At 38.9% G+C, this 27,692-nt stretch overlaps 2 protein-coding genes across 2 annotated transcripts in view; both read left to right on the top strand.

Moving 5' to 3' along the window:
- The first annotated feature begins 5,436 nt into the window (after positions 1-5,436).
- Positions 5,437-27,692, top strand: part of TMEM242 (transmembrane protein 242) — a 49,570-nt gene continuing 27,314 nt past the window's right edge. The window contains exons 1-3 of the mRNA XM_022560175.2: positions 5,437-5,569; positions 6,078-6,178; positions 21,107-21,244. Coding sequence (XP_022415883.2) covers positions 5,482-5,569; positions 6,078-6,178; positions 21,107-21,244 — 327 coding nt within the window. The 5' untranslated portion in view covers positions 5,437-5,481. The remainder of the gene's footprint in view (positions 5,570-6,077; positions 6,179-21,106; positions 21,245-27,692) is intronic.
- LOC111167379 (L-lactate dehydrogenase A-like 6B) overlaps positions 21,253-27,692 on the top strand; it is a 30,085-nt gene continuing 23,645 nt past the window's right edge. Inside the window, exon 1 of the mRNA XM_089922182.1 lies at positions 21,253-27,692. This exon is cut by the window's right edge and continues 23,645 nt beyond it. The gene's annotated coding sequence lies outside the window, so the exon portion shown is untranslated.

Raw genomic sequence — 27,692 nt, 5'->3', positions numbered from 1 at the left:
AATGCCTTGATGAAATTCTTACTTAGAAAATTGAGGGCCATGGAACTATATGCTCCAAAAAACCAAGAGCTGTGCGTCTTGACTTCACCACAGTAAAGCCAGGGCCAAGACCATAACAGGTGCTCAGTTAATACTTGCTGAATGAATGAAACTAAAATCTATCTAAACATAGTATTTAGTCAAGAAAGTTTTCTTGTTCTAGTTCATATAGTCACTCTTCTATCATACATGTGATAGAACCTGTCTTTTTAGTCATTTTGTAGTTTATGATCTTTAATACATCAGAATAAGAGGGGATAATTAATAAAAATAAACATGATACACATAATAAGCACTAATGACACTAGTGGTTGATATCATGGATCTCAGTAAACGTGAGTGAAACGTGGGGCTGTATACGAAATACTGGCAAAGTGATAATACTGGCATAAGTGGAAAGATATTTCACTTTTGGCAGTGTTAAAGGGTTTTCTACGACTGGGATACACACACAGGACTAAAAATAATCATGCTTTATGTTGCCAGAATACTTGACAATTTACAAAATACTTGAACAAATGTGATCGTATTAGATCCTCACAAGAAAGTTGAGGAACATAGTTAAAAGAAATTATGTGCATCACTTTTTTTAAAGAAAATATCTAGTGGTTGATGAAATATAACACCTTTCAAAAAGATTTCTGGTCTATCACTAACAATAACAACTCAACTGATAATGTAGAAAAAATTAAAAAGATCCTCTAATAAAGAAAAAATGAAAGGAAGGAACCTGTAATGGCAAATTTCATTTACTGTGATGAAGATAGACTTATATTATTCAACCTGGGAGTTACAGACTTCAATTCTAAGAGATAAGGAATGAAATGCTGGACGTGAGTAATGAGACTCAAGCTTTGGAAATCTAGTTTCAGCTCACTGAAGAGGAATGATTACCATACTTACCATTTATATTACATGATATTGATTGTTGTGCACTTCAAAATTGCCATAACTTTGGGAATCCAGAGCAGATACTGGGAAGCATTCAAGAGGCTCTGGTAGTCCACCAGGGGATGCAAATACCATGCAGGGCTCTCAGCCAGCCTGGAGTCTCTCCTTCTGACACATGCTTCTCACTCTTGCTTCCTTGCTTTCCAAGAGTGTTGTCCCTGGATATCCTGCTGGAGAGCCTGGTGAGTAACTCTGGAAACTACATAATATTTCTACTTAGACAGAAAAATCTATCTTTTAAATAATAAGGTGTTATATTTTAAAGTATTTTTATTGTTTTCTTTCCTTTTTTTTCCCCTTTTCATAAAAGTAACAAGTCCTTTGTTAAAAATGATTCAAACATTATAGATATGTAAAAATGTTGCTTTGGTCATCATTTTACTTATTAAGGTAGAAAGTAGAAGAGATACAAATAGAAAATTTCACCTCCCCCTTTGCTCAAGGTAACCTCCATTAATAAATCAGTATAAGATCCAGTGGATCTTTTCTTCTATGCACACACTTAATTAGGCAATAATTTTTAATCTCTGCACTACATTTTTGACAGCTATCTTATATCAGGAAGTAGTGAGAAGAATGATCCTACTAAGGATCCTATGTGATCCTTATGAGATTTTAAAAAGAATTCAACCTCATACTTCAAACAGGGAGAAATTGAATCTCTCAAGAAATATTTTTAAAAACTAGTTGGGGAAAAAAGCCCATCAGTGTTTGGAATTAGCTAGAGCTAGGGCTACCCAAATTCTGGGAACTGCAATGCTAACAGGTTTCTAGCTTTCACAATTTGAAATAGAATCTACAGGGGCCAAAATGTTTGAAATAAGAATGTGGTCAGAGGCATCACTGGTATGGACTTTGAGCTGACTAAAACAAACACCAAAATAGCAACAGAGGCTGTCTCAGATGAACTTGCTTTCCCAGCCTGCTCTTTTGCTTGTGAGACAGTTCTATTACATTCTTCTAAAAGGGACTCATGCTTCCGTTGAAAAGGCAGCCCTGCTCGCATTGCACGGGGCACCGTTTAGGAACTGATAACTGGTTTCCACTTGGAATGCTCTGTCTGGCTGTTTTAGAAATAGTGTCAATGTCTTGCAAAGACACTGTGCTCCAAATGTTTGCAAGTCTCCTGTTTGGAGCTTGCATCCTGCATTTCCATAGAAACCAGTCTAGGTGAGATTTCAGGGTTCCTAGAACAGATCAGCTAATCAGATTGCACCTGAAATACCTAATTGTGTGCACTATAGAAATACGGAGTGACATTGTCTTTAAAATATGTTTTCTTTAAGCATTCTAACTTGGGATGCCTGGAATGTGGTTCTAATCTCCGGGCCAGGGACTCTCCATCCTTGTACCAGGGGTGTTTCCCAGGCCTTGAAATCACCATCCCCCAGGACCTGGGAGAGAACAAGGCACAGTAGGCTGGGGGATGGTGATGTAATCCCCCCACAAGCTCGCCTTGTCCAAGGAGCTCTCAGTCCCTCCTCTCCAAAGTGTGTATCTGACAAGGATCCTCAAAATGTAAATTGCTTGCTAAGGCAAAGATTACCCATTGGTTTGCTTTAATTGCCTCTCTGCCCTCTGTTTACCGGGAAAGTAAGCTTTCGTGTAGGAAGGAGGAAAGCTGTCCTTTACTTTTGGGAGTTAGAAAGAAGATAGAAGTTTGTGAACCACATGCTCAGAAATAAAAACAGACAGGTGTCCAACAGGGTTTGTAGTTACTGTCTCAAAATGGAGACAGGCTCCAGAGTCCAGGACACTGTAACTTTCCTAAATTTAAGGATGTTTTATCTCTCTTCTGTTTCTAACAGTAAATAGTAATATAATCCTTAAAATCAAAAATTTCTGTGCTTTTTGGGGGGAACAGCAAAGAATGGGGAGAGTCGAGGAGTCAGCACTTTTTCTCTCTAAACAGTCTTGAGAGAACAGAATTCCAAATGTTAAAACGGTCCTGGACTTTGTTTGTTGGGAGTTTTTGAATGATGGATTTTATTTCAGTACTGCTCATTGGCCTGTTCATATGGATTTTAAAGGTGTAAACTGTGAGTAAGACGGAGAGAAGACGGTCTCCAAGTGGAACCTGAAGCATCAACATCACTCGGGAACTTGTTAGACATGCGTGTTCTCAAAACCCACCCTAGCCCTACCGAATCAAAAGCTCTGGGATTGGAGACCAGCGATCTGTGGTCAACAAGTCCTTGCAGATGAGCCCGATTACCAAGCTCAAGCTTGAGGACCCCTCGGGGGCGGATAAGGACTTGATGGAGCTGCTTTTAAATACTGGCTCTGCTACTTCACAGCTGTGTGCATTGAGCAAGTTAGTTTCTCAGAGTTTATGGTGTTGACTGAAAACGCATAACCTAAAAGCTTTATTTGAAGACCTTACTTAGCACTATAGCCTGGGAATCAGCCTCTCAGATAGCTCTGAGGAACTGTTCCAAAGAGGTAAGGGAGGAGCCAGGATATTTAGGAGTTTTTGCTAAAAAAACAAACATGTAGCCGAGCATCAAAAGATTACTGCTAATCACAAAAACCAGACATCTCAAGTTAATGATTTAGTGCTTTTCTAAGTATGGGAAGATGCAAGAGTCTGGGCTCATTGAATTTATTCCTTTGAGATGCACCTTAACTAACTAGGGCCCGTATCCTGTTTTTAATGCAGCCTGAATTGCCCTCAGGCAGCGCCGCGGGGGTGGCTGCAGTGCCTGATGGCTTGATGGAGGGCAACATTCATTGTTTACTGGGATGGCAGGCAACAGTTTTTTTGTTGTTTTTGTTTTGTTTTGTTTTTGGCCCACAATGGAGAAGACGAAATGAGATAATTTATTTGAAGCATTTAGGGTAATGCCAGACACACAGAAAACACTCAATAAACGTTAGCTGCTATGGTCACCATTGTGTATAGGGGGAAGGTTAAGTCTTGGGACCTTCGACAAATTAGCACAGCATTTGCCAGCTTAAAGGGCTCTTTCAGATTCTGACACTGTGCTTCCAAAGAATCCAAAGTTAAATAAATTCTTTGTGATTTCTCCCACACAGAAATTTGAACAGAGCAGTAGTGCTCAACCTGGCTCATTATCAGAAGCTCAATGGAGCTTTTAAACCGCCCTGCCTGGACTTTCAGAGCTGTCAACTCCAGTGGTAGGCCCTGGGCATCTATAATTTAAAAAAATCTCTATAGGCAATGCTGCAAAACAGCTACTGGAATCGAAGGGGATAATAACTAGAGCTAAGATGCACTAAGTGTTTGTGCCAGGCACTATGCTAACTCCTTTACCTACACTGCTTCACTTCATTCTTTCGGCAATACTATGAGGTGGGTTCTATCAGTTTCTGTATTTTGCAGGTGAGGAAACTGAGGTAAGTGAGCCTAATAGCCTAATCAAGTTCACATAGCTGAGAAGTGGTTTAGGACCAGAGCCCAGGTTTGGGCTATTAACTGCATTTTAACTGATGCATTCATTTACTCTTTCATCCAACATTTATTTATTATACATGACCAGGTAACACCCTGAGAGCCGGGACGTATAAAAATGAATAAAGATCTCCATCCCCATCTCAAGAAGTTCATGGCTTTTGCTGTTGTCGTTCAGACTGAACAAGAATGACAGATTGCCTCATTTTAAAAGATGATGTCATGTGTCTGTCTTTGAGAGGCTGAAAAGATTTTCTATGACTACCAGCCGCCTCCTCTCAATGGCCGCTTACTGAATCCACCACCTTTTGCAAATTAGCCTCCCAGCCTGTGAAGACTGGGTCTGTTTGTTGGCCGCTGGCGCTGAGCCGCTCTGGGGCAGCCTTGAAGCTCCGTGTTAGCAACCCCTTAGGGTGCTCCTCTGCTCTCCCGGCTGCGGTTGTGCCATTCACTTCAGTTCAGCATGCTAGCCATCCAGTCCCTTCGGCTGGACAATCAATCAAACCGTGGGGTAGGAAGCGCATCACCACACAGCTCATAGGCTGGCAGTCTTCCAGGGATAAAGCCTGTCACTTACACCTAAAGCGACAACTGTTACGAAATTTCCCAGCAAAGTACAGAGAAAAGGCCGAGGCCTGCTTTTTAGAATCGTGAAATGTTAACGCCGGCCAAATCCTCAGACATAGTGTACGGCTCACCGGGAAACAGAGCTGCAGGGTCTCTAACCAGGCTGGGACTGGGCTCCTGGCGCAATCTGCGACCCCTCACTGCCCCCTAGAGTCAAAGCTGAGCAGTGTTTCAAATAGACACAATATTAAAGTGCAGCGATCATCACCTTGGAGCAGGCAAATGATCCTCCCTGGTTGACAGCCGTGGAAGACACCGCCCCCGGGGTGCAGCCACAGCAGCTTCCCCGCTCGCGCGCGGGGGAGGACAGAAGTTTTGGGGCAAAGGTCGTTCTCCGGACCGGTATTCAGGTTGCACAGATGGAGGGGGCAGCGGAACCTTTCTCCTCCGCCTAGCTCTCGCTTCCACCCGGTCGCAGTTGGCGCTGGACGCAGTAGTGGCGGCTTATAAATATGGAGACAGAGGGTGCTGGGACTGGAGAGCCGTCTTCTCGGCTGGGGGCTCCGGTGTCCACTAATGACCGGCTTTTCGTGGTTAAAGGTGTGGTGGGGTGCGGGTGTCGGGGTAACCTCACCCGGGGCCCTAGCCTGCGCTGGAGCTGGCATTCCCACTCACACCCCGCCCAAGGAGACCTTCGCTTGGGTGCCCTGGGTTTAGTCCGTGGGCTGGTCCCGCGAGCTGTTCTGTATGTGCTGCATTTCCCCCATTCCCTCTGCAGTTGCTCTCGTGTCCTCCCTTTTCTAACTCTCACTCTCTCTTTTTTCTCCCCTGGAGAAACTTCACGCAGTTGTCCCCGGGAAGAGACCCTGCGCCTATTTTCTACCTTAACATGGCCTCAGGAACCAGAGGTCGTGTGGTCACGCAGGTTTCCCAGCCGCTGTCATTTACCTTTGCCAAGAGCTGCTTAGCCATCGTTTCTCGAAATTCAAAAGTGATTTTTAAATAGTATCTGAAACTTACTTGTGTCCATCTTTTTAACGTAAGGGTTTGTTTTTGTTTTTTTTTCCTCTCCCCACCCTCCATGCCCTACCCCCAAAACTCTTGACAGGTGGAATTTTCCTTGGTACTGTTGCTGCAGCGGGAATGCTGGCTGGATTTGTTACAACGCTATCATTGGCTAAAAAGAGAAGTCCTGAATGGTTCAATAAGGTTTGTGACACCGAAATCCATTCATAGCATTATTGTTGTTTACAAATCAATGGCAGCTCTTTTGACTAGGAAAAGTAAAGAAAGTGTTGGTGGCCTTTCACATTACTTTAAGAAGTAAACCAGTGTGCACCTCATAGATTCAGGAAGTGTACAAATTAATCAACTGTCTGTATTTTCGTTTAAAAAGAAGTACTTAATTATGCGCTTTTTAAACTTTTAGCAGAACAAGTCTTTGAAAGCTCATCCAGTACATTTCCTATTCACAACATGACATTAAATCTAAATCTAGGTAAATCATTCTCAGTTGTGAGAGGCCCCAATATTGTACGTACCACTAAAAAAAAAAAATGCCAATTAAATTCTTGAGACAGCACTGCAAGAGGCTTTTCTCAGAGATGTTAAAATGATGAAATACAGTGCATCTTAGTATAGATGAAAAACATAGGTCAGCTCCTTGAACCCAGAAACCATGCATGCTTGTGCAGTGCAGCAGCCCCACTCCCTAGAAAATTGCCTGGCACATAGTAGGTGCTCAGTAAATTTTGGTTGAATGACTATAACCTACGGAGGGCAGAAAATCCTTATTCCATGAGCAAAATTGAGCAGTCATGCTGTCATGGACAGGTGTACTTCATTTTCCCAGTTGAGAAATTTTCTTCCCCTGTGGTGGTTCTTCTGTATCATTCTGTTTCTGCCCTACCCGCCTCATAAGGTTTATTTATCCATTAATTAATTGCTTCAACAAATGTTTATTTTGGATCTTTTATGTGCAGGCACTGTGCTAGCTAGGTGCAAGAGATACAAAAACGAACAAAACATATGTACCCCTCAAAAAGCTAAGTCTGGTGTGGGAGACAGATGGTAAACAAATAATCACACAAATAACAATCTAATTACAATTTGATATTTGCTTTGGAATACAGTGTTATGTAAAAAGTCATAAACCAGTTGAATTCCCTTCTGACTTGTATTTATCTTTAATAATCCGATAATCATATTTAAGCCTTAAGAATGGCAAGAGACCACATTTCAAGTGCATTTGGATTCCCCTCTGAATACTCAGAGTTCCTATGGAGTTTCCCAAATCACTGTTATGAGCTCATGGTCATTTTCCTCCTATGTCACAGAATATTTTCAGCGCAGAAATATATATTTTGTGAAAGAAATCAGTGAAACCTGACTGATAGTGGTGTTTTAATAGTGGAGTTTTGGTTGATTTCTAAATCCAAGTTAACATGATAACCTTTGGGTCACAGATCTTTTTTGAGAATCTGATGAAAGCTAGCGATTCTCTCTCAGGAAAAAAAAAGCACATATACATGTTCACAACTTTGCATTCTATTTTGTGGTTCTGAGATTTGATATCACACATGGCCTTTATAGTCTAACGTGGTGGTTTTCAAACTGTGGTCCACAGAACCCTGGGGATCCTTGAGACCCGTTGGGCGTCTGTAAAGCCAGTTATTTTCATAATACTGCTAAGATACCTGCACTAATGATACAGAAACAACAGAGAGTAAAACTGCTGGTGCCTTGCTGTAGTCGAGGCAGTGGCCCCAAACTATACTAGCAGGCATTGTTTTCTTCCTTCCTGTGCACCCGAGGTTAAACCCATCATTGCATAAGCGTATCCTTGATGAAGAAGTAAAATTATTTATTTTAAATATCTTGACCCTTGAACTTAACCTCTTCAATATTCTGTGTGAAGAAATGGGAAGTACACATAAAGCGCTTCTGCTTTATACCAAAGTAATATGTTTTTCTCAAGAAAAAGCAGTTGTGTGAGATACACACTGAACTAGCCACTTTTTTTCATGGCATATTATTTTCACTTGTAAGAGCAACAGACAAATTGTAGTTATTCAGAAGTGAGTATTTGGTAGGCATTTTCTTGAAAATGAACAAAATGAACCTGTCTCTTCAAGCAAGCAATTGTTAGTATTTGTTGCCAGTGATAAAATTCCAGTTTTTGAGTAAAAATTAGATTTTAGAAAACGTGTGTCTGCCATTGTGAGCTTGCCATCTGCTCAAACACTTAAAAGGCTTTTCTTTTTTTAAAAGATTTATTTATTTAGTTAGTTATTTATCTAATTTATTTTTGGCTGCTGTTGGGTCTTAGTTGTGGCACATGGGATCTTCATTGCGTCACATGGGCTCTTCGCTGTGGTGCACGGGCTTCTCTCAAGTTGTGGTGTGCAGGCTCCAGGGCGCATGGGCTCTGTAATTGTGGCGTGTGGGTTCTGTAGTTGTGGCGTGTGGGTTCCCGAGTGCATAGGCTCTGTAGTTGTGGCATGCGGGCTCTCTAGTTGAGGCGCATGAGCTCAGTAGTTATGGCACGTGGGCTTAGTTGCCCCACGACATGTGGGATCTTAGTTCCCTGACCAGGGATCGAACCCACATCACATGCATTATAAGGTGGATTCTTTACCACTGGACCACCAGGGAAGTCCCTAAAAGGCTTTTCTAATGAGATTGGTAGGGATATGAATGATGTAATTTTTTGGTATTTAATAAATAAATGATGTCAACAGTTGAAAGATGACTGTTATCTTGGCAAATCATTATTTTCTGAATGATCATGATGCCTGGATAAAAGTTCCATTCAACAATGCAGATTAGACTAATGGGGTTTAATGTAATAAACTACAAGAATTCATTGATACGATTTTATATTCCATATTGCAGATAATTTTTAAGAAACTATTTGTTGAGTTTGGGTATAGTATCAAAGAAGGGAGGCTATTAAAATACTCCTCCCTTTTCCAACCACATATCTGTATGAGGAGAGATTTTATTCATATACTTCAACAATAAACATATTGCAACAGATTGAATATAGACACGTATATGAAAATTCAGCTGTCTTTATTAAACCAGACATTTTAAAAATTAGCAAAAATGTAAAACATTGCCTATCTTTGCACTAAATGTTTTGTTTTGTAAGATGGTTATTTTAATTCACATAATCAGAAATCTTTGGGATCAAAGTATAAATGGATCCTGAGACCAGGAAGTTTGAGAACCCCTGTTTTGGAGGTTAAATATCCTTCAAATAACAGTTATTTCAAGACCCATTTAGGTAATGAACAGACCATAAGGGTGAGTCATCATCTTTCTGATATAGTTACAACTTATGAGAAATTATAAAAATAAATCTTTAAAAAATATATATTGTTTATGTTACAACAACACGGCTGTTTCTGTGATGTAAAGAATATAGCAAAATGTATCAGGTAGGAAGGCTCTGTAGAGGAAATAGCTAGGTTGAGCATTCTTTTTAAATATCAGTTTGATTTATGTCAAATTCAGCCCAGGATTAAACTGAAAAAAAAAAAACTAAACTAAAAACATGAGCCTTATTCTTAGGTAAGCAGTTAACTTTCTGAAAAGCTGAACAATTCGTTCTTGATAGGTCCTGCACGTGTGAATAATAGATTAGTTCTTGTTAAAGTAGATACAAGATAAGGGGCACCCATGTCTTTAAGCACAAGAGGTATTATAAACACAAAATAATGGAAAATAATTTTTTTGTTTTATGTTGGATATTAAATATCATAACTGCATTGTGATTTGTTAAATTCAAACTTCCATATGCACATGGCTTCATTTTAATTTAAATGAAAAAAATAAACAATGTGGTAGTGAAGAAAAAGGTAGCTTTCATTTATATATATGTGACTAGCATATGTGGTTATATGTAAAGATCTTTTAAAGCAACGTTATTTTTTGGCAAGTCAGTCTTTCCCTGCAACCAGTCAGTGTTCATTTTGAAAATTCTGAGCAGGCTATATGAAGGTCATGTGATGTATAACTCCAGCAGATAAAGCTTGTGACTAGACTTTTAAAAACTTAATAATAAGGGCAGATCAATTTTTTAACATCATTTCCACTAAAATTCATTTTTGGAAGTATGTAGACAGTAACTGATAATAACTCACTTCCTTTCACAATCAATTTCTGAGACTGATATACAAATACAGCATGTACCTTTTTTTTTTTTAATCTGAAAGTTTGGCAAACCTAAGATTTTATTTGGAGTATTGCTGTGTTATTAAGGGTTATTTTTATACATAGTTACCTTTTTTACTTAGCAAAACAAATGTGGGTTTGTGTAGACGTTTAAAAATTTATGTATATCTGTAATACATATATAATTTCTTCTTAGGGAAGTAAAAGATTTTTAATTTAAGTTTCTAAAATAAAATTTAAGCCAAAGCACTTAAACTGACCCTGGTGTGATAATATTTGGTTAATGATACTGCTTCTGGATGAAAATGCAAGCCAATTAGAAATTAGTGCATTTGTGTGAGATCTGTTGCTGAAATTATAGCGACATGAGAAGAAGGAATAAGATTAGAGAGTAGTATATTGTATTCATCATAGAAAATGGCTAAAGAAAAATCTCTTGAAAATCTGGTCAGGACCAGGATATATCTACAAAAAGTATGTCATTAGATAAGATCTGCTAGGTCTAGGCATGGGGATACAGATAAAGTGTTTCTATGTACTATGAATAACATTCACAATCACAAATGCATAAAAAAACCTTTATTAAGAAATGGGTTGAGCAATATAAAGAAAATTCTTAAAAAAAAAAAGACTTGAGTAAATGGGAATATATTTCCCGATGAAAGACAGGATGTTATAAGTTTGCTGTCTCTTGCCAGTTAGCTAATGTTTGATGTCATTCTAATGAAAATGCTAATGAATGGGAATTGGAGAACTTGACAAAACGTTTCAGGGTTTTTCTGGAAGAATTAATAGATAAAAATGGTAAAGAAATGTTTGATAAAAAGTAATGAGTATGGGCTTTCTTGGTGGCGCAGTGGTTGAGAGTCCGCCTGCCGATGCAGGGGACACGGGTTTGTGCCCCGGTCCAGGAAGATCCCACATGCCGCGGAGTGGCTGGGCCGCTGAGCCATGGCCGCTGAGCCTGCGCGTCCGGAGCCTGTGCTTTGCAACGGGAGAGGCCACAGCAGTGAGAGGCCCGCGTACTGCAAAAAAAAAAAATAAATAAGTAATGAGTATGATATACTTTCTGGATATTAAGACTTTAATGATTCTATAATTAAATCTGTGTGATTCTGTTATTTAAAAAAATCAGTTCACATTACGAAAATAGCTTAGAAACAAACCTCTCTATCTAATTTTCTAAATAAGTTGGGAGAAGGATTAATCTATAGAGTGGTGCTGGGGCAGATGCTAAGCTATTGGGGGAGTAAACTCCCTTTAGTTATCAGCTTCCATTAAAACTAAAGTAAATACCAGCTGAACTAAAAAGTTTTTTTTTAAAAAATACAGCTAGAAGGAAAGAGAAATGACTGTGACTTGAATGAGGGAAGGTTTTTCTTTTTTGTTCGCTTTGTGTCTCTGTGTTACATTTTGGTAATTCCCTCAGTATTTCAAGCTTTTCTTTATTTGTTACAGTGATCTATGATCAGTGATCTCTGATGTGACTGTGATAAAAAGAGTACTGACTTGCCGAAGGCACCAATGATGGTTAGCTTTTTTTGTAGCAATAAGATGTTTTTTTAAATTGTCATGTACATTGTTTATTTATTTATTTTAATCTCTTCATGTCTTCTATTACTTAAATAGTTTTTTTAATTAGTTATCTATTTTATACGTATTAGTATATATATATATATGTCAATCCCAATCTCCCAATTCATCCCACTACCACCCCTCCCCGCTTTCCCCCCTTGGTGTCCATACGTTTGTTCTGTACATCTGTGTCTCTGCTTCTGCCTTGCAGACTGGTTCATCTGTACCATTTTTCTAGGTGCCACATATATGCGTTAATATATGATATTTGTTTTTCTCTTTCTGACTTAACTTCACTCTGTATGACAGTCTCTAGGTCCATCCGCGTCTCTGCAAATGACCCAATTTCGTTCCTTTTTATGACTGAGTAATATTCCATTGTATATATGTACCACATCTTCTTTATCCATTTGTCTGTCAGTGGGCATTTAAGTTGCTTCAATGACCTGGCTATTGTAAATAGAGCTGCAGTGAACATTGGGGTACATGTGTCTTTTTGATTTATGGTTTTCTCTGGGTATATGCCCAGTAGTGGGATTGCTGGGTCATATGGTAATTCTGTTTTTAGTTTTTTAAGGAAGCTCCATACTGTTCTGCATAGTGACTGGATCAATTTACATTCCCACCAACAATGCAGGAGGGTTCCCTTTTCTCCACACCCTCTCCAGCATTTGTTGTTTGTAGATTTTCTGATGATGCCCATTCTAACTGGTGTGAGGTGATACCTCATTGTAGTTTTGATTTGCATTTCTCTAATAATTAATGATGTTGAGCAGCTTTTCATGTGCTTCTTGGCCATCTGTATGTCTTCTTTGGAGAAATGTCTATTTAGGTCTTCTGCCCATTTTTTGATTGGGTTGTTTGTTTTTTTAATATTGAGCTGCATGAGCTGTTTATATATTTTGGAGTTTAATCCTTTGTCTGTTGATTCATTTGCAAATATTTTCTCCCATTCTGAGGGCTGTCTTTTCATCTTGTTTATGGTTTCCTTTGCTGTGCAAAAGCTTTCAAGTTTCATTAGGTCCCATTTGTTTATTTTTGTTTTTATTTCCATCACTCTAGGAGGTGGGTCAAAAAAGATCTTGCTGTGATTTATGTCAAAGAGTGTTCTTTCTATGTTTTCCTCTAAGAGTTTTATAGTGTTTGGTCTTACATTTAGGTCTTTAATCCATTTTGAGTTTATTTTTGTGTATGGTGTTAGGGAGTGTTCTAATTTTATTCTTTACATGTAGCTGTCCAGTTTTCCCAGCACCACTTATTGAAGAGACTGTCTTTTCTCCATTGTATATCCTTGCCTCCTTTGTCATAGATTAGTTGACCAAAGGTGCGTGGTTTTATCTCTGGGCTTTCTACCCTGTTCCATTGATCTGTTTCTGTTTTTATGCCAGTACCATATTGTCTTGATTACTGTAGCTTTGTAGTATAGTGTGAAGTCAGGGAGCCCGATTCCTCCAGCTCTGTTTTTTTCCCTCAAGATTGCTTTGGCTATTCAGGGTCTTTTATGTCTCCATAAAAATTTTAAGATTTTTTGTTCTAGTTCTGTAAAAATATGCCTTTGGTAGTTTGATAGGAATTGCATTGAATCTGTAGATTGCTTTGGGTAGTATAGTCATTTTCGCAGTGTTGATTCTTCCAATCCAAGAACATGGTATATCTCTCCGTCTGTTTGTGTCATCTTTGATTTCTTTCATCAGTGTCTTAATAGTTTTCTGAGTACAGGTCTTTTACCTTCTTAGGTAGGTTTATTCCTAGGTATTTTATTCCTTTTGTTGCAGTGGTGTATGGAATTGTTTCCTTAATTTCTCTTTCTGATCTTTCGTTGTTAGTGTATACGAATGCAAGAGATTTCTGTGCATTAATTTTGTATCCTGCCACTTTACCAAATTCATTGATTAGCTCTAGTAGTTTTCTGGTGGCATCTTTAGGATTCTCTATGTATAGTATCATGTCATATGCAAACAGTGACAGTTTTACTTCTTTTCCAGTTTGCATTCCTTTTATTTCTTTTCCTTCTCTGGTTGCCGTGGCTAGGACTTCAGAACTATGTTGAATAATAGTGGTGAGAGTGGACTTCCTTGTATTGTTCCTGATCTTAGAGGCAGTGCTTTCAGTTTTTCACCATTGAGAATGATGTTTGCTGTGGGCTTGTCGTATATGGCCTTTAGTATGTTGAGGTAGGTTCCCTCTGTGCCCACTTTCTGGAGAGTTTTTATAATAAATGGGTGTTGAATTTTGTCAAAAGCTTTTTCTGCATCTGTTGAGATGATCATATGGTTTTTATTCTTCAATTTGTTAATATGGTGTATCACATTGATTGATTTGCATATACTGAAGAATCCTTGTATCCCTGGGATAAACCCCACTTGATTATGGTGTATGATCCTTCTAATGTGCTGTTGGATTCTGTTTGCTAGTATTTTGTTGAGGATTTTTACATCTATATTCATCAGTGTTATTGATCTGTAGTTTTCTTTTTTGTAGTATCTTTGTCTGGTTCTGGTATCAGGGTTGTGGCCTTGTAGAATGAGTTTAGGAGTGTTCCTTCCTCTGCAATTCCTTGGAAGAGTTTGAGAAGGATGGGTGTTAGCTCTTGTCTAAATGTTTGATAGAATTCACCTGTGAAGCCATCTTGTCCTGAACTTTTGTTTGCTGGAAGATTTTTAATCACAGTTTCAATTTCATTACTTGTGATTGGTCTGTTCATATTTTCTATTTCTTCCTGGTTCAGTCTTGGGAGGTTATACCTTTCTAAGAATTTGTCCATTTCTTCCAGGTTGTCCATTTTATTGGCATAGAGTTGCTTGTAGTAGTCTCTTAGGATGCTTTGTATTTCTGTGGTGTCTGTTGTAACTTCTCCTTTTTCATTACTAATTTTATTGAATTGAGTCCTCTCCCTCTTTCCCTTGATGAGTCTGACTAAAGGTTTATCAATTTTGTTTATCTTCTCAAAGAACCCGCTTTTAGTTTTATTGATCTTTGCTATTGTTTTCTTTCTATTTCATTTATTTCTGCTCTGATCTTTATGATTTCTTTCCTTCTATTAACTTTGGGTTTTGTTTGTTCTTCTTTCTCTCGTTCCTTTAGGTGTAAGTTTAGATTGTTCATTTGAGATGTTTCTTGTTTCTTGAGGTAGGCTTGTATTGCTATCAACTTCCCCTTTAGAACTGCTTTTGCTGCATCCAGTAGGCTTTGGATTGTTGTGTTTTCATTGTCATTTGTCTCTAGGTATTTTTTAATTTCCTCTTTGATTTCGTCAATGATCTCTTGGTTATTTAGTAATGTATTGTTTAGCCTCCGTGAGTGTGAGTTTTTTACGTTTTTTTCCCTGTAATTGATTTGTAATCTCATAGCGTTGTGGTCAGAAAAGATACTTGATATGATTTCAGTTTTCTTAAATTTACTGAGGCTTGATTTGTGATCAGGATGTGATCTGTCCTGGGGAATGTTCTGTGTGCACTTGAGACGAAGGTGTAATCTGCTGTTTTCGGATGGAATGTCCTATAAATATCAGATCTATCTGGTCTACTGTGTGATTTAAAGCTTGTGTTTCCTTGTTAATTTTCAGTCTGGATGATCTGTCCATTGGTGTAAGTGAGATGTTAAAGTCCCCCACTATTACTGTGTTACTGTCGATTTTCTCTTTTATAGCTGTTAGCATTTGCCTTATGTATTGAGGTGCTCCTATGTTGGGTGCATATATATTTATAGTTGTTATATTTTCTTCCTGGATTGATCCCTTGATCATTATGTAGTGTCTTCCCTTGTCTCTTGTAACATTCTTTATTTTAAAGTCTATTTTATCTACTGTGACTATTGCTACTCCAGCTTTCTTTTGATTTCCATTTGCATGGAGTATCTTTTTCCATCCCATCACTTTCAGTCTGTAGGTATCCCTCGGTCTGAAATTGGTCTCTTGTAGACAGCATATATATGGGTCTTATTTTTGTATCCATTCAGCAAGCCTTTGTCTTTTGGTTGGAGCATTTAATGCATTCACATTCAAGGTAATTATCGATATGTATGTTCCTATTACCATTATCTTAATTGTTTTGGGTTTGTTTTTGTAGGCCCTTTTCTTCTCTTGTGTTTCCCACTTAGAGAAGTTCCTTTAGTATTTGTTGTAGAGCTGGTTTGGTGGTGCCAAATTCTCTTAGCTTTTGCTTGTCTGTAAAGCTTTTGATATCTCTGTTGAATCTGAATGAGATCCTTGCTGGGTAGAGTAATCTTGGTTGTAGGTTCTTCCCTTTCATCACTTTAAATGTATTATGCCACTCCCTCTGGCTTGTGGAGTTTCTGCTGAGAAATCAGCTCTTAACCTTATGGGAGTTCCCTTGTATCTTATTTGTCATTTTTTCCCTGTTGCTTTAAATAATTTTTCTTTTTGTCTTTAATTTTTGTCAATTTGATTACTGTGTGTCTTGGTGTGTTTCTCCTTGGGTTTATCCTGCCTGGGACTCTCTGCGCTTCCTGGACTGGGTGGCTATTTCCTTTCCCATGTTAGGGAAGTTTTCAACTATAATCTCTTCAAATATTTTCTCAGGTCCTTTCTCTCTTCTCCTTCTGGGACCCCTATAATGCAAATGTTGTTGCATTTAATGTTGTCCCAGAGGTCTCTTAGGCTGTCTTCATTTCTTTTCATTCTTTTTTCTTTATTCTGTTCCATGGCAGTGAGTTCCACCATTCTGTCTTCCAGGTCACTTATCCGTTTTGCCTCGGTTATTCTGCTATTGATTCCTTGTGGTGTACTTTTCCTTTCAGTTATTGTGTTGTTCATCTCTGTTTGTTTTTTCTTTAATTCTTTTAGGTCTTTGTTAAATATTTCTTGCATCTTCTCGATCTTTGCCTCCATTCTTTTTCCGAGGTCCTGGATCATCTTCACTATCATTCTGAATTCTTCTGGAAGGTTGCCTATCTCCACTTCATTTAGTTGTTTTTCTGGGGTTTTATCTTGTTCCTTCATCTGGTACATAATCCTCTGCCTTCTCATTTTGTCTGTTTTTATGTGAATGTGATTTCGTTCCACAGGGTACAGGATTGTAGTTCTTTTTGCTTCTGCTGTCTGCCCTCTGGTGGATGAGGCTATCTAAGAGGCTTGTGAAAGTTTCCTGATGGGAGGGACTGGTGGTGGGTAGAGCTGGGTGTTGCTCTGGTAGGCAGGGCTCAGTAAAACTTTAAAACTGCTGATGGGTGGGGCTGAGTTCCCTCCCTGTTGGTTGTTTGGCCTGAGGTGACCCAGCACTGGAGCCTACAGGCTCTTTGGTGGGTCCATTGGTGGACTCTGGGAGGGGTCACGCCAATGAGTACCTCCCAGAACTTCTACTGGCAGTGTCCTTGTCCCTATGGTGAGCCACAGCAGCCCCCCGCCTCTGCAGGAGGCCCTCCAACATTAGCAGGTAGGTCTGGTTCAGTCTCCTATGGGAGACTGCTCCTTCCTCTGGGTCCCGATGTGCACGCTACTTTGTGTGTGCCCTCCAAGAGTGGAGTCTCTGTTTCCCCCAGTCCTGTCGAAGTCCGGCAGTCAGATCCCGCTAGCCTTCAAAGTCTGACTCTCTGGGAATTCCTCCTCCTGTTGCTGGACCCCCAGGTTGGGAAGCCTGATGTGTGGCCCAGAATCTTCACTTCAGTGGGTGGATTTCTGTGGTATAAGTGTTCTCCAGTTTGTGAGTCACCCACCCAGCAGTTATGGGATTTGATTTTATTGTGATTGTGCCCCTCCTACCATCTCATTGTGGCTTCTCCTTTGTCTTTGGATGTGGGGTATCTTTTCTGGTGAGTTCCAGTGTCTTCCTTTCGATGCTTGTTCAGCAGTTAGTTGTGATTCAGGTGCTCTCGCAAGAGGGAGTGAGCACATGTCCTTCTACTCTGCCATCTTGAACCAATTTCCAGATGAGGGAAATTTTAGTAAGTTTAAAAGCATTAGAATGCATTTTTAACCAAAAACAAACAATAAGCAAAATAAAAGGATAAAAGCAAACCAAACTAGGGAATATGATAGCACGTATGATAGGTATAAGGGCTTCAAAGAACATTAATATAGAAAGAATATACAAATCAGAAAACTTTAAATGGACAAAAAACATGAATATGCAATTCAAAAGATGTGAACATTGGCTTATAATAACTTGGACAAATACTCATTCTCAGTAACAATAGAAATGTAAGTTATAACTAGTCTTATAGGGCTTCCCTGGTGGCGCGGTGGTTGAGACTCCGCCTGCCGATGTAGGGGACACAGGTTCGTGCCCCAGTCCGGGAAGATCCCACATGCCGCGGAGCAGCTGGGCCCATGAGCCATGGCCGCTGAGCCTGCGCGTCTGGAGCCTGTGTTCCACAACGGGAGAGGCCACAACAGTGAGAGGCCCACGTACCGCAAAGAAAATAAATAGTCTTATATAAATTTCAAAGGTTTCTTTTTTTGTGTTTTTATTTTTACTGAGACCATCTAATGCAGGCCAACTTGAAATGGTCCTCATAAAACAGCATTGTAGCTTAGAACAACCTTTTGAAAAGCAGTTTATAGTGTTTATCAGCTTATAAAATATTCATGCTTCTCCACTTAATAATTCTACTTTGAGGAATTTTCCCCAAGGACTTAATCAGAAATGCAAGTCAGTGTTTAGGCACAAAGAAGTTTTTAATATAAAAAAGTGAAACTACCGTACATTAATAACAAATGGCTAAGTAAATTATGATAAATCAGTGCCGTGTAACCAGTAAAAATATTTGAGTTTTTGACACAATGAGAGGATGAAAGTTGAAGATTAAGAACATTTTAATGGTGTTAAGTTGTTTTTAAAATGTCCACAATCAGAAGGAGGGAGAATGTGTCTAAATGTCTAACATGGTTTTTACTGAATAATAAAAGGGAGGTTTTTTTCATTCATTCTTATGCTTTCTCATACATACCAAATTTTCCACGATGATATATAATCAGAAAAAAATAAGATACAACTTTTGAGGAAGTTCAAGTTTTTATTGTTTCTGACTATTTTTGTTCATTGATGTTTAGTGTGTTTTAGCAGACAGGCTCACAGGGAAAAATAATAAATTCTTAATATTTCCTAAATTCTGCAGTCTCCTTTAAAAAAATTTTTAAAGATAAATTACATTTCATATTCATGTCAAACTATGGGAATAAGTGAATGCCCCTTGGTTACATTTCAAGTAGGCCTGTAAGTATTATCACTTCTTTCTCTACTTCCAGTAGTGTAAATATTTGAATTATCCTAAGTAATGATGTTTTTATTCTAATTTACACTATGATTGTTTCCACTTAAAAAGAGACTTTCATTTACATTTTGTATTGTGTTGTATTTAGAATCAGAAGTGATAAATGACTGAATGGCAAATTCCACTTAGTCCGTAAAGCCAGGCTGCTGAAGTGCTCTAGCTTTTATAAGCATGAAACCTTGAACAAGTTATTTAATCTCTCTCTACTTTAGTTGGTCTTTAGTAAAATGAGGATACTAGTACATGTCTCACAGAGTAAGGTGAAGTAAAATGCTTAATGAATTACTGTATGCAAAATGCTTTGAACGGTGCTTGTCGTATAGTAAGGGAGCAATATATATATAATTATGTGCATATATATATATATATAATTATTAACTGTGATATAGTATTTGGAAATACAGGATCCCTGGGAGATTGCAGTCCTGCAATCTTATTTAAAAATCTCATTAAAAAAAAAATTAATCTCATTAAAAAATAAGATTAATGGTCCTTTAACAGTATAAGGAAAAATGTGGCTTTGGTCCTTCTGATCAATGTAATTTAATAGTTAGTATCAATAGTAAAAAGAAACATTTAGCATATGAATGCCACTTGTGCAGTTTTATTCATGAAACAATAGATATGGAAAAAGAGCTCACCACATCCATAGAATCACCATACTTTACAAAAAATTAAATTAGCTCCCTTCATGTCAGAGCTTTACTGTTTTGTTGTTTTCTTATTATGAGCTCCTTCTAACCTAAATTAGTAGACACTAACCCTAGATATTGTCCTCCAAAGAGTGTCTGACCAGTGTAGTGGAGGAGTATCTTTTTTATTTCAGAGTTTAAATCTTTAAATAAAAATACACTGTCAACTTACATTTTAAACATGGGGCTTCCCTAGTGGCGCAGTGGTTAAGAATCTGCCCACCAGTGCAGGGGACATGGGTTCGAGCCCTGCTCCGGGAATATCCCACATGCCGCGGAGCAACTAAGCCCGTGCACCACAGCTACTGAGCCTGCGCTCTAGAGCCCATGAGCCACAACTACTGAGCCCACACACCACATCTACTGAAGCCTGCATGCTCTAGAGCCTGTGCTCGGCCACAAGAGAAGCCCACGCACCACAACGAAGAGTAGTCCCTGCTCGCCGCAACTAGAGAAAGCCTGCACGCAGCATCGAAGACCCAACACAGCCAAAAATAATAAATAAATAAAAATAAATAAATTCATAAATTACTAAGTCATGGAATTGGAAGGGACTTTAGAAATTAGTACACCATTCCTCCCAGTATCTCTTTTTACAGTGCACCCACCCCTCCCCCAACCCCAGCACATTTCGTAATGGGGGCAGTTATTCTTTTTTTTTTTTCCTTTGGCCTCGCCCGCAGGATCCCACTTCCATAATCGCAGGCCACAGCCATGAAAGCCTGGAATTCTAACCACTAGGCCACCAGGGATCTCCCTGGGTTATTCCTTTTTGAAGTGCTCGTTGCATTCTTATTCTTCTCTAGTCAAGTTCGTTATGCTGATAGTCTGAAAGTTGTTCAATTAGTATAATTGTAGATTTTTACCTTAATATTATATCTTGAAACTTGGGAGGAGGGTTACTGTTGTTTTTCTGGTTTCTTATTAATAGTTGCCAGGAGCTGGATTTCTACTATATGTCAGGCATTTTGCATAAATATTTAGAAGTCCTCACAATGAGTTATATCACAAGTCTTTTCTCAAATTTAGATTTAGCACACCTCTTCCAGGAAGCTTTCCTTTAAAACTTCCCCTTCTTGCAAGTCGATCAGGTGTCCTCCTTCTCTGGGTACACAGTGCCCTGTATGTATATGCAGTTCTGTCGTTGCCCTTTCCATTTAGATCATAATTTACTTCTAGTTGTCTGTGTTTCCCCCCTCCCTCACCAGGTCTTAAGTGTTCTGTCAGAAAGAAGTTGCTCTGTGTACCTAGCGCGGATCTTGGCACGGTGCCTTGCACACTCAAATATTTGTCAGAGCAGTTGTGCCTTAAGTCATGCAGTTATTGAGTGCGTGAACTTGGGTTGGTCTGGCTTCCTAGTATCATGGTGCTGACACAGAGAGTCATTAATTTCAAACACTTTCCAAATATTTTTTCTTTCAGAATGATGATTTTTACCAGAGCCTTTGTGTCTTCATTGCAGGGAAGTGTGGCCACGGCTGCCTTACCGGAGAGCGGGTCTTCCCTTGCCTTGCGAGCCCTGGGGTGGGGCTCACTTTATGCCTGGTGTGGGGTTGGTGTGATCAGCTTCGCAGTCTGGAAGGCCTTAGGAGTTCACAGTGTAAGTAACTGCAGTCCTGTAATTGCTATCTGGAATGTTTATTCTACTTTGTGCGTCTAAATCTTCCAGATTTTCAAATTTGCATACAGTTTATTCACTATCTTGTGAAGTGATGACAGAGAATTGACTAAATTTTTACTAATAACTAGGCAGCTTCTCATTACTAGTAAGTCATATAAATAATTTAAATATATAAGGGTGCCGAAACTTCAAATATAATTAATGACTAATGCATAGCAAATGTTCGTTCTGTATAAATTTGTGGGAGCTACTTGTTCAGTAAAATAATTTGGAACAACTTTCTATGCTGTTTGACATCCATATATATAAACATCGTTTAAAATAAAGCATTTTAAAATTATTATTTAAATTATTAATGTGTTTACACATTATTGGAAAAAGAGCCTAGTACCTGTGTGTGTGTAACTTATACTCCAAGGTAAAAAGCTGTACATTTGGAATATGTGGCTTCTTTTTATTTAAACTATTGGTAGGAAGTTCTGTGGACCAGGCTCTTTGTGACAGGTGAGAATTGGTGGTAGTTTAGAATGGGTGGCAGAAGTAGAGTTGATGAAAAGAGGTTCTGGATATATTTTGAAGGTAGGGGCAACAAGGACTTGTTATAAACTGAATGTGGGAGGTGAGAGAAAAAGTCAAGTCAAGGATGTCTCCAGGCTTTTGGTCTGAACGACTGGAAAATGGATGGGACCAGTGTGAAAGGAGCAGATATTAGGAGATCACGTCAGGGGCTCAGTCTGGGACTTATGAGTTGGAGGTAGATTTTAGATAGCCAAGTGGAGAGTCAAGCAAGCAGTTAGATATAGAAGTTGGAATTCAGGGAACAGGTCAAGGTGAAGATCTAAATCAGTATGTGGATAGTATTTAAACCATGAGATCAGATGAGCTCGCATCGACAGTGAATGTAGAGAGAAAAGAGAAGCGGTCTGAGAAAGGAGCCCTTGGTTTAGGAGCTCCTAAGGTTTAGAGGTTGAGGAATGAGGAGGTTTCCCTGCTGAAGAAGCAGGGGAAACCAGGAGAATGGTGACTTGGACGCCAGGTGAAAAGACATCTTTCAAGGAGGAGGATGCTGGGTATAAGTCATGTAGGATGAGAACTGGTAGTTCACTGAGATGTGGTGGTCATTGGTGGGTAAAGCCTGAGTGGAGTGGATCTGAAGGAGAATGGAGGGGAGAGAGCTCGGAGGCAGTGTGTATGGGCAAGTCTTGAGCTTTGCTGTAAAGAGAAAGAAAGAAATGGGGTCGTAGCTAGGAGGGGGAATGGGATCAAGAGAGGTTTTTTTTTTTTTTTTTAAAGTTGGGAGAATTAACAGCATGTGTGCATGCTAATAGGAATGATTCAGTGGAGGGGGGAATTGATGCAAGGGAGAGGGAATTGCTGGAGTAATAGGTATTATTATTATTGAATTTTTCACACTTAGTTTAATAATAACTACATAGGCATTATTGTACTTTTCACTTAAAATATACTGACAGACAAACAGATGTTGCTTTTTTCCTAGTCTGAGTAACCTTTATTTTTTAAGTAACTGCCTGCTACTCATTGTTTGTAATAATAAAGTAGGGATTACTTGAAAAAAGTTAGAAAACCCATGACTGAAGATTTTTGATGATTTTTATTGTTACCTCAATTTTGCTTTGACCAATATAAAATCTCTTCTTCCATTTCAGGCATTGTGCCAGACATTTTAGACATAGCAGATTATTTAATCCTCACAACAGCTATGAAGTAGGTGTTAATATCCCCCATCCTGTAAATGAGGAAATAGGGACTCAGGTTAAGTCACACAGCTTGTAATTGGCAGAGTCAAGATTTGAAGCTAAGTCTGATGGTCTGCAGAACCTGGTTCGTTTTCAATTTTACCTCCCTTAGCTAAGGTGGGAAATAAAGGAGTAGGTGGAAGGGGCAAGGGGAAGGAGGTAGTGAATCTGGTTTTGACTGTGGAATGATCCACACAGTCTTGATCATTTGACAGGTTTTACTGGGTATCTTTAGTGTGGACCTCCCAACATCACAATTGACTTCATTCTCGTATAGGACCAGCCATTCTTTTTTCATATGAGAGCAATTATTTGAAAACAAATGGAAAAGATTGGGAGGAAATATGTTTAGTGATAATATGTGAAAGAATTATGGGCATGTGGGTGAGTTTTGTATTTTACTTTTTTGTGTAATTCTTAAATATGTATTGCTTTGACAATAATACTGCTTTTTTGAAAATAGTCCTAGGTTTTCTTTTTATTAATTTATGCTGACTATAAAGCACAACTGCCCGGGAGTACACAAAGCTTCCTTGACTACATACGAAATCTGCTTTGGGGGAGGGGCATGCAAATAATAATAAACTTATTAAGCTTTTGGTTTCTATTAAAATGATGGTCTGTTAGTACTTCACATTGAGTGCATGGAATTGATAGGTAATGTTTGTAGAGTTTAGTAATGTAGGTCATAAATTGAGTAGTAAAGTTTTAAGGTATTTGAAAATATGAACAGTCTTTGATTTAGAAGAGTCATAATGAATCAATCCAAATTTTCATAGACCAACAAAATTAGGTTATTTAAATTATATGCTTGAGAACTTGGGCTTTATGGGCTAGACTGTGCTATTTTAGTTTCTAGAATGTGAAAGTTTTTGTATTATGGCACTGATAAGAGGATTATTACCTAAATAAAATATTTGGGGGTGGGATTCTTTTCTGATTGGCACTATTGAATGTATGGAGACTTGGAATCCTTTTATATTGCATCTTCATGTCTTTAACCAAAAAGAGAGAATGAAATAACCTCTCCCTACTGGTAAGTCATTAGGCATATCAGTTTGATTTCCACATCTGAGAAGTCTCACAGAAAAATGAACCCACTGATACTTTTTTAGGACACATCTTTTAAAAGCAGTCGTGTTTATTAATTTGTTTATTCAAAAGACATTTGTGGGCCTACCCTGAGCCTGGCACTGAACTAAGACAGCGCTCCCCAGCGGACTGTTAGTATGTAAGGCATAGGTTTTTAAGCGTTATGGGTGATTCCAAGGAACTTGTTATTGTATGACCCTGCCCTGAGGCTTGTGGAGAGCAATGTGGTATATTTTGGTTCTGCATTTAGAGGTTTTTATTTTTTTTATTTTTGGCTGTGTTGGGTCTTTGTTGCTGCGTGTGGGCTTTCTCTAGTTGTGGTGAGCGGGGGCTACTCTTCGTTCCAGTGCACGGGCTTATCATTGTCATGGCTTCTCTTGTTGCGGAGCACGGGCTCTAGGCGTGCGGGCTTCAGTAGTTGTGGCACGTGGGCTCAGTAGTTGTGGCTTGTGGGCTCTAGAGCACAGGCTCAGTAGTTGTGGCGCACGGGCTTAGTTGCTCCGCAGCATGCGGGATCTTCCCAGACCAGGGCTCGAACCCGTGTCCCCTGCATTGGCAGGTGGATTTTTAACCACTGTGCCACCAGGGAAGCCTTGCATTTAGAGAGTTTTGATGAGGTAGCCCTGATTCCAGTGATGAACTTTTTTTTTTTTTTTTTGCGGTACGCGGGCCTCTCACTGTTGTGGCCTCTCCCGTTGCGCAGCACAGGCTCCGGACGCGCAGGCTCAGCGGCCATGGCTCACGGGCCCAGCTCCTCCGCGGCATGTGGAATCTTCCCGGACCGGCGCACGAACCCGCGTCCCCTGCATCGGCAGGCGGACTCTCAACCACTGTGCCACCAGAGAAGCCCCCAGTGATGAACTTTTATCGCTGTTTACTTCCTCTCATTAGGAAATGTCATGTGTCTATGAGGAATGAAAAGTTTTAGTCAAAAAATGTTGCGCAAAAATGGTTGCGGTCTGTGCACTCATTAAGTAATTGAGATGATCATTCTAGATAAATGCATGTAAATCAGAATCAATCCAGTGTCAAAATAGTTGAATTGTATTAAATCTCCAGTGTAAACCAGTTCCATAGAAAAGGGTGCCATCTAGTGGCTGACCAAGAGCAGCTTGCATTCCCTATTTTAATTCACAGCTACATCTGCTGGCTGAAAAGGCTTAAAGCAAAGCTCTTCAGTTTATTAGAAATATTTTGGATTTACTCTTTGTTTATTCATAATTAGTGCAGAATTTCATTAACATGGAACATGTTTAATACATCAGATATAAATAAAAAATTTTAATTTACACAATGGTAGATCATTTAATCAGAGGTTCCAAAAAAGGAGAGCTATTGGAAGCTATCCTGTCAGCCAACTGTAGCAGATCAGGCTGCCCAGGATTTAAAGTGGCACCCTGCCTGCCTTAGCGTAGGAACCAGTGCAGGTCCAGCCTGGCATCGCCACACCAGCTCCACCCTGCTGACCAGCCATGGGCATGGCCTGATTGCTCAGAATGGGTTCATCACTTACTTTGAATTATGGTATTTTATCATGTGTTTATGATCGAGGCAGCATTAATTTTATAACAGGAATGAATTGTGAAAAGAATGAACGTTCACTATGGGTTCATGGTTCCCTATTGCAGCTGTGCACATGATCCTGGTGCATTCGGGCCATGTGAGTGCACAACATGGTGATGTGATTAGATTGTTTATTAGGGCAGATGTTTTAAGTTTAGAGAATAGTGGAGATAAATGCTCTTCAGGCAGTAAGGGCGTTATTGATACTAACTGGTAATCCCCCAGTTGTCAAAAAGAAAAAACCATGCCACCTATAGTTATTTACATGTTAAAACTTTTTTACCTTTTATTATTTATAGTAGGTATTGAGCAAGAGGTTGAGCATATTTATGGTTAGGCTGTCTTGTTTTCTTTTTCTTCCCTTTGAAGGAAAAACATTAGGTGTATAAAAAATTCCTGATAGATATGATTGGAATCGCTATAGCTTTTTATGCTTAATGGACCCGTGTTCTGCATTTGTTTGAAGTTATCTCAAAATACTGGTCAGAATCACCCACTGCTAACATTTACTGTGGTTGTGTTAGAATATATTCATGATACCTGGCGTAGTTAAATTTGCATGTCATTTATAGTTGTCTTCACAGGAGCTAAAACATCGATAGAAATAAAACCATGAATGGAAACATTCTCAGTTATTGTAAAATACTTTAAATTGTCCAGAGATTTAAATTTTAAAATTAACTCTTATAAATGGAGTTTTTTTTTAACCATGGGATAAGAGGTATTTGTTTTTATTTACATATATTGGTGTTTATTTTCAAAGAAAAAATATATTTAGGACCTACTTTTTTTAAACAAAAATGGGTTTTTAAATAAATTTATTGATTTATTTATTTGTTTGTTGGCTGCATTGGGTTTTCGTTGCTGCGCGGGCTTTCTCTAGTTGCGGTGAGCGGGGGCTACTCTTCGTTGCGGTGTGCGGGCTTCTCATCGCGATGGCTTCTCTTGTTACAGAGCAGAGGCTCTAGGCTCGTGGGCTTCAGTAGTTGTGACTCGTGGGCTCTAGAGTGCAGGCTCAGTAGTTGTGGCACACGGGCTTAGCTGCTCGGCCGTATGTGGGATCTTCCCGGACCAGGGCTCGAACCCGTGTCCCCTGCATTGGTAGGTGGATTCTTAACCACTGTGCCATCAGGGAAGCCCATGGCTTTTTTTTATAAAATAAAAAAAAAAAAAATATATATATATATATATATATATATATATATATATATATATATGTACTCATTGTATGAAAAGAAAAAATCAGTGTAGAAAAGGTCAAAAACAAAAATCACCAAAGATCTCCCTGAATTGTAATCACTTGTTATAGTAGGAACATCCTTGTAGAGCTTCTATAGGCATGCTCGTATAATCATATATAAATACTTTTACTGGACTACTATGGAACTCTTTGTCACTGAATACTCATAAGAACATCTTTGCACAGTGGAGTATATGAATCTCCATCACTTTTAATGGCTACATGGTACTCAATTGTATGTTATAATTTACTTAATCGGTCTCCAGCCAACAGCATTTAGATTGTAATTTTTCACTATCAAACACCATGTGAACCTCTATAGGCATACATCTTTTTGTACTCTTCTTTGTCAAGAAATGTGTTCTAAAGACAGAAGATGCTATTGTTGAATCAAAGTGTATTTTTAAAATGTTTTTGATATTTGTTGCTAAGTGGCCTTCCAGGAAAGTTTATACAGTTTAGAAGATACCAGCAATGTATACAAGTTTCCTAGCACCCTTGCCATCAGTAGCTTTTATTACTCTGAAATTTTTGCCAATCTGATACATGGAAAATTTCTTCCTTTATTGTGTCTCTCTGAAGACCTTGCTGCTGTAAAGGCTTTTATGGAAATAATCTGTGACTGGAGTCACGAATACTCTCCAGCCCCAGTCTTGCCTCCTCATCTAGTATAGGTTGCTTTTTTCTCAAAAGGCCAGACCTCTTTTTCTTTAAAAAAATAAAACATGTTAAAACATACATATTTTACATATTTCTCTAAAAAGTGTCATTTGAC

This window comes from Delphinapterus leucas, chromosome 12 (genome assembly GCF_059928025.1).
Source record: "Delphinapterus leucas isolate spDelLeu-1000000601 "Yukka" chromosome 12, BTC_Dleu_Yukka2, whole genome shotgun sequence".
In the NCBI taxonomy this organism is placed as follows: domain Eukaryota; kingdom Metazoa; phylum Chordata; class Mammalia; order Artiodactyla; family Monodontidae; genus Delphinapterus; species Delphinapterus leucas.
Note: the sequence above shows the minus strand (reverse complement) of the source record. Positions and strands in the feature narration are given on the sequence as shown.